General features: G+C 36.2%; 1 protein-coding gene across 1 annotated transcript in view; it reads left to right on the plus strand.

Moving 5' to 3' along the window:
• Window positions 1–8,803, plus strand: part of METTL15 (methyltransferase like 15) — a 44,586-nt gene extending 35,783 nt beyond the window's left edge. Inside the window, exons 3-5 of the mRNA XM_009872959.1 lie at window positions 75–266; window positions 2,328–2,506; window positions 8,361–8,803. Coding sequence (XP_009871261.1) covers window positions 75–266; window positions 2,328–2,506; window positions 8,361–8,803 — 814 coding nt within the window. The remainder of the gene's footprint in view (window positions 1–74; window positions 267–2,327; window positions 2,507–8,360) is intronic.
• Window positions 8,804–10,588: the final 1,785 nt, after the last annotated feature.

A 10,588-nucleotide genomic window follows, 5' to 3' on the forward strand; every position in this document is an offset into this window, starting at 1 on the left:
TCCTGCTATACAAGGGGAAGACACTGAACGGCTATCATTAGAATTGAGGCTATTTATTTGTTATTTTCTTACAGGAAACAGATTCATGCTCTTCTAGGACAGTTTAGCCAGTCAGAGGCTTTATTAATCTCCTCTGGAGTTGAGCCAGGGACTCTAGACGGCGTTCTCTTGGATGCTGGCTGCTCTTCTATGCAACTTGATACACCTGAAAGAGGTTTTTCCCTGCAGAAGGACGGACCTTTGGACATGAGGATGGATAGTGACAGGTGCCTGTTAATAAAATATTTCTCCTTGAAACTCAAAAACTGTGTGCTGGGCAACTCCTGTGCATTTAATTTCATCTTAAATTGAAGAATTCTCATCACCAAACCACATCTAATCTCACATGAGTATACTGTCTTTCAGTTGCACAAAGCTTTTTTTGATCTCAGTACTTAGAACCCTGGTTATCATCTTTTCCTTCTTTGAAATAAGAGGAAAGTTCCAGTGATGAGTAAACCAGTAACATTTTTTTTAACTATACCATTGAATTTTTAAATTTTTGGAGTGTATGGTATACAGCCGCAGGGGCATTTCTCTTTGAGGCCTGTCTTCTTCCAGTTATTTCCCCAGTTTCTCAGAGTGTACTTATCAGCAGACTCACAGCCCTTTGCTGCAGTCCCATTCCATTCCTGCCACAGTTACTATTTGTGGAACCTTTACTTGAGCACGTTCAGTTGCTCCCTCAGGAGAGGAGCTACCTCCCTCTTTTCTGCAATGACCACCTGACCCAGTTACTTCTCTCTAAAAGGAACATAATGTAAAATAAATAAATAAAATCCCATCCATAGTATCTGCCAGCTGAAATTGGACATCAGTGTTGCTTTTAACACACTATTATAATGCTGTTTTCTATGCCCATAGCTTTCCTTAACAATATTATAAGCTTCCTTTCACATTGGATAGGAGGCACATCAGGCTTGTTTAATCATCAAATTAATAATTACAACATAAATCAGATCTATTTAATTTTTGAGAATTGGTGTTTAGTTCATTCAGGAGCATGAAAATCAGTGGTGGAATGATAATTTCTGCTTGTGTGGCACTTTTTATTTTCAAACAATTTAGTATGTTTCTGTAGCACTGTGCTTTTTTCAAGAACAAGCAGAGATCTCTGTTGTATAGGTGATGGCAGTAATTGCATAATGTGTTACTGGGAAAATGAAAATTGTTGATTTCTGTTTTGATACACCTGTAGTCTTATCATTTGATCTTTCATTGCTCACATAGAGCCGACGGGAAGCCTTAGTTTCTAAGGAATTATCTTAACACATTAATGTTAATTAAGTCTTAACACAGCAGATTTCTTAGTTTTTCTCCAGTTTTGTGTAAAAAGCTCATGTGATTCTCCTGGGATTCAGCCTTCAGATTTCACGAAGCTGAACTCCTGGCTTATATTTGCATCGTGAGAACACATACATGGAACAGGAGCGTAAGAACAAAGGATACCTGTGGCATAACAAAAGCCTTACACTACAGTTGTTGCTATGATACTACTTGCCTCTGATTTCTAAGTTTTTGTTACCTTTTGTTAGATACTGCGGGAGACTAATAAATGCCTGAAAAATATTCTGCGCATTCATGTCTTTGTAGAAGAGAATTTATTAAGTAGATTGTCTATTTTCTCTGATTATTAAACCCATATGTGATGTTCTTAATACACCTTGAACTATTTCAATAGCAAACTGACAGAGATTAAAAAAATAGATGTCTGGCTTATCCTGTTTATATTGTAATAATTTCCTGTCATTTGTAATATTAGCTCATTTCTATTCTCTCAAAACGGTATTTGCATATAAAATCTTATGCCTTTTAGTGAAAAGTAAAGTGAAATTTTCGTGAACAATTGCTTTTACAGCAGATGTGAAAGAAAAGATCCTTGAAATAAATTCTGACCAGAAATTGACACACAGTGTGACTAAAATGAAATCATAAGGGGCAAATTTATATTCAAAAGCTGGCTAAATAAAAAGTCGTCCAACATTTGCATTTTAACATGATACTCAAATGTATTTATTCTTGTCAACTCATTAAGCATGGTTTATGATAATGAATTGGAAGTTTCACCTGTTCTAGTGGATGTTAAGGAACAAACTCCATTTAAAGTAGCAAGAAAAAGGATTTCAAAGGTGCAAGCTATATCTGTTTCTGTCTGTCTCTTATTTGAAAACCTCAAAGGCACTTGTATGCAGTGTATGTGTTTGACTTTATGTCTCAATGCTATGAAGCTTCACCTTTTGTCAATGAAAACTGACGTCAGTGAACTAATTGGCTCTTCTTGTGCGTAGGTACCCTGACATGCCCACTGCTGCTGATGTTGTGAACGCTTTAGATCAACAGGCGCTTGCGTCCATCCTGAGAACATACGGCGAGGAGAGGCACGCCAAGAAAATCGCTTCAGCCATCGTTCAGGCACGCAGCATATACCCCATCACTAGAACTCAGCAGCTTGCAAGCATTGTTGCAGGTGCCCTCATTAATTCTTCACAGTGGCTGAGGAGAAAAAAATATTAATCCCCAAAGTCCTAGAGGGATCTATTTGTACTTGAAATCAGGCAGGATCTAATCCTGCCTATTCTGCTCTGATGTCAACTCTTTTTTTTTTTTTTTTTTTATGCTCTCACTTTTTACGTTGTAATTTGATTGGTTTAATAATAGGTTTTACATGAAGTGATTTATCATTTTGCCAACCAAGTTGAAACACAGAATGACAGCAGCCTAGGGAATTCTTTATCCCAGCTATTGATAAGCCTTCACGTATCAAATACGTCACATACATCTCTTAAATTTCTATGTTTTAATATTTTGAGGGGAAGTACCATGGCAGTTTCCAATTATGAATGAAATCACATTGTTTCTGTCTTCTTAAAGAGCCAGGAAGCAAAAAGTAAAACAATACATAGCTTACTTCACTGTGTGAATGCCAATGAGATCAGCCTGAAGCCACTATTGAAACACTTCATCTTACTTTCTCTTCACTGTAAACAACTTGAACAAGATGTGATTAGGCAGGGACTGTGCTCACATCAAGAACCTTCATGTTTGTTTTCTCAGGTGAGAATTTTCAAGGAAAAATATAAGCCACAAGTCCTATTCATCAGCATTATAATATGTTGAGACTTTTTTTTTCACCCAGGAAATGAGAATTATTGGACCTTGTCACAAATAAGTGGAACCCAGTGACTCCTTTAATATAGACCTTTAACATGGCTATCCATTTTTAACGTTTGCTGAGGAGCAGTGTTAAATCTTGGGTCGGTATCCTGAAGACTTGCAAATTTTTATGAGTACGATATATTTTTTTATTACTTAAACTGGAAGTTTAAGAGACTTACTTTTAACGACTCACAAACAAATTAAAGTGTTTGGATTTAAGTCAGGATACTTGAGCAAAATGTCCAGTCAACTGAGGCCCAAAGTTTCTCTGATGGAATTAAAGTATCTGAAGCCACTGCTTGCTATTGTAAGTCCCTGCTATAAATATCATGAATGTGAGGAACAAACAGTCTTAAAAACTGTGATAAACCACTATGAGTCTTTTATAAAACTTGAAGAGTTTTTAATACAGTCATCACCAACATCATGAGCTAAAAATTTAAGTTTTTGCCACAAGTATCTCATGCTTTTTGAAAAACTGTTGATTTAAACAGTGTGCTGTTATTGGGGTTGAAGCAACGATGTTGCTGTGCTCAAGATATGTTATAGGCTGTAAAAAAGCAATTAAGTAACTTCTGAAATAATGCTGTGCACTAGATTGAACTAGGAAAATAAAAATACTAGTACATAAAACACAATGATTGAAGATGCTTTCATGACCTTAGGGACATGGTTTAGTGGTGGACTTGGCAGTATTAGGTTAACAGTTGGACCTGATTATCTTAAAGGTCTTTCCCCACCTAGACAATTCTATGATTCTGTGTTGAATGTGCTGCAGGTCAATCATGACTTAATGGTCACTTTCTGTGACAATGAGAGGGTTTTTTATTCTTGCTTTAAACTCTCTACTGTGTTTGAAGAGCAACTCGTTACATGAATCAGGTATGCATCAGGTACTATACATGCCAAACACAATGAATCCAGCACATATCTGCCAAGACAGTAAATATGTATGTTTTGTGTGCTTTTTTTTTTGCAGTATACAAGTAGTCAAAACAATTTTAGGACTGTTCTCCACTGAAGGTCTGTGAATAGATGTGTGGCAGTTGGTTAAGAAGCACTTTCTGATGGCTTTTGCTGTAGTTCATTGAGTTGTTTGGAAACAATAGTTCAACTAAACGTGCAGGAAAATGGGATAAGAATAGTGATATTTTTAGAATGCAGTTGTGATACACTTTTTCTGTACAACTGGTGATTTATTTTTTTATTTCTTTTCAGTGCGTAATATGCCTTGTTATCTATTAGGATTTGTTCACAGTTTAATTTTTCTCTGTGTTCTTTAGATATGCATTCTATGAACAGATCATTTTGAGATTATATAATCATTTGGATTGAAATTGAAAGAAATTGATGAGGAGATATTAAAGAAAATTGAAAAGTTTAAAAGAAACTTGGGGTAGAGCCAGTCTCATTCCGATTGGTTCACATTTATAGACTTTAATTATCAGTTTGGAATTTGTAATAGTGCATTTCATTTGTAATAGTGAATTTCAGATGGGTGAGAATTAACACTGTACTGGGGGAGCCTAGACAAAAGGACATTAGTTGCGTCACAAAAACGTATTATATGCAATGCTAATTCAACAGACGGATTCCTGCAAACAGGTGCACGATCTGAATTAATTTTTAAACTCTCCCACTCTCATACACTCTGGGGACTTTAATAGTTCATATTGACAGGCTCAGCACGTTGCTAATTTTATTCACAAGCTTTAAAATTTTAATACATTTCAACATGTGAATCTGTTACATTTTTAAAAGTGTAAGTATCATCGGGGCATCCCAAAACTAAAAATGATAATTTCTCTCCCTGGGATTTCAAACCAGTCATGTAGCCAGAAGCGTGGTGTTTTTATGAATGAAATTCATTTTACAAGCTTCCCGGACAGATTTTCTTATATTTTTGTACATTGTACAGCCTGTTACCAGGAAGGATTTTCTTTTAGTATCGTGGTAATTGGAGGGGGCTGGGTGAGAGGTTTTGTGCCTTAGCAGAAAACACAAATAGGTTTTTATTTAACTATACTAGGGGACTAAGAGTGGGGAAGGAAAATTTATCACCCCTGGAACATATGTCAAAAATCTACTGCCTTTACTAAAACGATGAAGGCTGATGTGGCAGAAATCACTCCCACATTTATTAATTTATCCCAGTCTCTGAAGACAGACCAATAAGTCTTTGGACTTGAAAATGGTTTCATTTTGGTTTTGATTTGCTCTGTTTTGTTCACATAAAGCTGCAAAGTGGCTGCATTTCTTTATCAGTTTCCTGAATTCTGTACCATTATCTATGGCTGGCAGTGCTCTTCATGGATGTTCAGCTGAGGCATCTAAGTTGGTATTATAGATGCAGAATATATCTGGGGTTTAATTTATTTTTCTTTGGTGTGATAAAAATTAATTCACAGTGATAAGTTAATGTCACCGTTAATCATCATAGAAGATTATTGTAGAAAGTCACTGTACTCGACAGCCACGTTAGGACAAACGGAAGAACCTTTCAAAGACCTGTTATTGTCCTGTTCATGCTGGTATCCCATTTCTTTTGTTTATCTGTTCAATATTGCAATGGCAAGATAACACTGTTCGTGATCAGACTACTAAACATTAGGCAAAATGTGTAGCATGTCAAGTCTATTTAGATTTTTACAAAAAAAAAAAGTAGATCTTTACCTCATCCCTGTTTCTTCAGAGAAGTAAAAGCTAATAGGGTGCCATAGGAGATAAAACTTCTGGTATTTTACTCAAGTTCTGGTGAGATTGGCTGTGGAGGTTTAAACAAGATCTGATTCTAGGCTTCTGGTTTTATGGTTAGATGCCAATCAAGATGTACGTCAGTTTTGTACCTAAATCACATGCTGTATTCTTGTGGGTTGGCTTCATTTTTATCTGTGATACTTTTGGAAATAGTCTTAGTGTATCAGAAATGGAATATCCCCAGAAAGCCAGCAGTATTTTTAGAAAATACTTAGACTGCTAAAATAGGATAGTTAAAAATTCTGAATCTCCTTTGAGAGGTGAAAACCAGCTCTGGATAGTAACAGCCCACAATTCAAAGTATAAAACTGGCGCTCTTCAAGTCACAGCTGTAAATTGTTCAGCAAGGGACAGGAGCAATACAGGTAAAATTGGAAAAAATGCACTGTTTGCTAACCCACCAGCCTGTACATAGCTGGTATTTTGCAAGGGCACAGTGCTTCTTCATTCCAGCTACAACTGTTTTCATGGAGTGAATATGGCAGCAGCAGTGGGCTTCGTTTGGAAAGGGGCAGGAGAAGTGAGATTTGTTTTCAGTAAGTTTTAAAAGTAGATTTAGAAAGAGATAGATTTGTTGTGTAAGATCTTTTACAAAACGAGTATTTTTTTATTCAAGAGACCATGGCTTCTCTAACTGAATTCAAAAGATACCTGGGTGTCTGATGTTTCGACTTCAAATTCCGGTGAAGTGATATTATGAGCAAAACCTAAGACAGGTCTTAGGGTGAATAGGAAGCTACCTATATTTATGTCACTTTGGTGCATGCTCTGGAAACATGCAAGTCCTGTGGTGGTTTTGGATACGTTACATGCCGATTTTAAAATGAGGTGTTTCATTTAATAACTCTTCAAGAGTTCTGAGCCTACTGCTAGTGTTTGTAGCTGTTAGGTGGCCATTTAAAGAAAATAGTTTATTTTGTTTAGCACAGCATTCCTTTATGTTATGCATTAAGAGACGACTTTTTTTTTCACACAGAAGTGGCAGTCAGTAGGTGTTTTAAGGATTACATTTTCAAAGAATCTCTTTTTAGATATGTAAAAAATATAGGAACAAATATTGTGCCAGGTAGTACAAGTGTGATGGCAGTCGGTTTCATGTGACATCTTGCCTTCTGCAATTTTGAGTTCTCATTTTTGTTCAGCTTTCATGAAGCCAGGCTTTGTGACTCAAACAATGAGGGCATCTACTCTTTTTATGACTTATAGAATATGTAGAACATGGTGTTCTCAATGACGGAAACATTAACTAGCTAGTGGAACTTTTTCTGGAGTTTGTAAGTGATGGAGAAGCTGAGCTCCGCCACTTGCTGTCTCCAAGGATTCAGACTATAGGAACAGGGAAGAGCCACAGCTGTGATGGGTCTCCAGTTAATTCAGGGACTGCTGGCATTTAGAATCAGGAGAGGTAGATGTAGCTGAGAAAATTGAGTATGCAGAAATGCACCTTAGATACATTATGTAAGTGGCAGTAACTGTTACTAATTGTTGAATTTTTAAATCCCATTTTTGGCCTCTCTCTTTGCTGAACACTGGTGATTGCTTGTGTGTTTGTGATGCCACATACGTTTTCTGACCCAAGTAAAATCTTAACTTTAAAACTCTGAAGAATTCCACTTACAAATTATTTTGTGCCAGCATACTGCATTGTGATATCTCTCTTATTTTTTTAATCAATCACCTGTGTAAACGTGAATTTAGTCAACTTGTTTCAGAGGTACTATGTTCCCTTTTTGTGCTCCACTATGTAGAATATTAACTACTTGGTTATGAACCGCATTTACTTCTAACCCACTGCTTTATTATGTTGTAGTTTAGCAGCAGCATGGAATTAAGGCATTTTAATACATGTGTACCAGCTCTATCGCCTTGTCTCTAATGGGCTCTCTTGTTTGGAATAATAGTTCTCTCCAGTTATGTGCTAACATGATTTATTCAATTTATCTTTACCAAAGTCCTGCGCTCACTTACATAACAGAATATATATCTATTCAGGTTTCACAGATCTTGTAAGACTCTTGCACTTTAGTGCCTTTGATGCATCAAATACCCGCTCGGTCCCCATGTGTTGGCTGATCTGGTTGAGATGCGTCCCTGCCCATGACAGGGAGGTTGGGTTAAATGATCTCTAAGGTCCCTTCCAGCCTAGGCCATTCTGTGATTCCCTAGCTTTTTGCTCTGTACCCAGATAATGAAGAAACAAGCCTAAAATACATTAAATGATGATATATGAAAGTTTCTATAAAAATAGAGTTTACTTTCAGAAATGTGAATTAAAAGCAGAAAATAAGTATATTGTACAGAAGGGAGCTCACCACTCAGGGTTCACTTCTAAGAATGCTCTCCTTCGAAGTCCTCACGCAGCTAGAAAATATAAGATATTAACTTATACCTTTTAAAATTTATGACAGGTGCTTTTCCAGCATCGACACTGTATGCAAGGAAAGACTTGCTTCAGAGACCTGCTCACATTGCTACCAAAACTTTCCAAGGCCTGCGAATATTTGTAAATGATGAGCTCCATGAACTCTTTATAGGGCTGAAGACAGCTGAGAAGTTTCTAAAACCTGGAGGACGCCTTGTAGCCCTCTCCTTTCATTCACTAGAAGATCGCATTATCAAACGTTTTCTTCATGGAATAGACATGACAGAAAAGCACAATCTTGGCTCAAGGCAGAAGATAAGACAGGCTCTGAAAAACTGCTCCAGAGAAGATACACAAGAATCTCCCCATGGAAAATCCAACTCAAAGTGGGTTTTTATACAAAAAAAAGTTCTCACACCTCAGGCGCAGGATATTCAAACAAACCCAAGAGGAAGGTCAGCCAAACTGAGAGCTGCTATTAAACTCTAAAACAAAATACATGATTTCATAATTGTATAATTTCCTTAAATTTTGTTTACAAGAAGGCTAACTGGGCAGAGAGTATCAAACTGAAAAAATAAACACTGTTAGAGAATGTTTCTTTCTTACTTTTGTGAATTTTTTTTAATAAAAATGTAGTGTAGAGCATCAAAAGGTAAAATAAATATACCGACGTGTCAATAATTATACAAAAAACCACGCATTTTTATAATGAGCATCAAACTTGAAATTTACAAAAATCACTGGTTTGCTGCATTTACACTATTTCCTTTGGATTCAATTCAAGCCCCTGACATTAACAGCTAAATTCATTAGTTGAGACAGACACATTTTTATGGGCTGGATTTCACAACACCTCAGTTGGATGGCAAGTTTAGTCCTGAGTGAGTTGAAACTCATGAACTCATGATCCATATGTCTCTGTCTAGGTTGACATGTTACGTGAGTGCCTATGGGACAATTGATATCAGTATGTAATGTTCTGTCCAGGAATTTGTAAATAGACTCCTATGTTTTTTAAAAGATGAGTAAATATTTACTTTGGAGTGATCACCCGCTTATTAAATATTTATGGGTTCTAAATAATAGATGTATCTAGGGGAGAAAAGATACTTGAAAGACCACTGTTTGCACTTGGGCACTAGAAGCAAGCAGTCAAATTTGTACTTGATCATTTAAATTTCGTCCTGTGACCTTAATTTGTGTGAGTGGATCCAGTACAACTTTTAGGTGTCCATGGAACTATAATTAACCCATCAAAAAAGTGGTATTGTTTACAAAGTATTCTCCTTTGCTGATGGTCATTTATTAAGAGGTGCTACTTAGGTAAGTATTGACTTATTTTCTCTAAGGCCTGCTGTACTAGGTAGTAGAACATGTAACTATTTTTTAGTAAGCTAATATGCATTGGGTTTAGCTTTGAGCTTATGTTTTATCTTAAAAGAAGATCATTTGCAGTCTTTGTATGTTAAAAACGATCAGAAAACAGTGTAAGCTTCAACTTCTTTGACCTCTAACTCATCTCTTCATGAGAAAAACCATCGATTTGCATAGTCAAATCGGTAGCAGAGTATCATTTGTGATGAACCTGAAACTCGACTAGAAGAATAAAAGATTCAATTTCTGACTCTGAGCCAAATGATTACTACACTAGCTTCTGAAAGAGAACCGACTGTATCATTCTGGGCTTGATTTTCATCAATCGTCCTCTTTACATTGATGTAAATGATTACTGTGGGCGTTTTTGGGTTACAGTGGCTTAAGTTCACTGTCTGTAATATACAATATACAGAAATATCTGAGTACCTTGCATTGGTAAAGCTAAGTTGTTTAATGTATTCTTAGGTATACACCTGATAACATCTCTTCCTAATCCGAAATTACAGTCAAATGATGATGGACATTTCATACTTTTCTGAAATTTCAATATTTTTCCACTAGTTTTGTTATACATGCTATTAAATATTAAATAAAACATTCCACTTCAAGTAATATTACTTACCGTTGACATCTTAGAGACAACAGACTGTACCTTAAATAGACATTTTTCTCATCCAAACATTAAATATAAATAGCTAATGTTATTTTTAGCTAAGATTCCATAGTGAAATGTATTCCGGTTGTAGGCTGGAAAAATTGTGCCGCCAGCATAAGCTTAGAGTTGTAGTGCCATGCTGTGTGTTGTTCAGGAACACTCTTCAGGAAAAGACCATCCAGCTGTAGCAGAAATACCAGTATCCTGGAAATTATGTGAAAGCATTAAAATTTATTATG

The sequence above is a fragment of the Apaloderma vittatum genome, unplaced genomic scaffold (genome assembly GCF_000703405.1).
Source record: "Apaloderma vittatum isolate BGI_N311 unplaced genomic scaffold, ASM70340v1 scaffold7557, whole genome shotgun sequence".
Lineage (NCBI taxonomy): Eukaryota > Metazoa > Chordata > Aves > Trogoniformes > Trogonidae > Apaloderma > Apaloderma vittatum.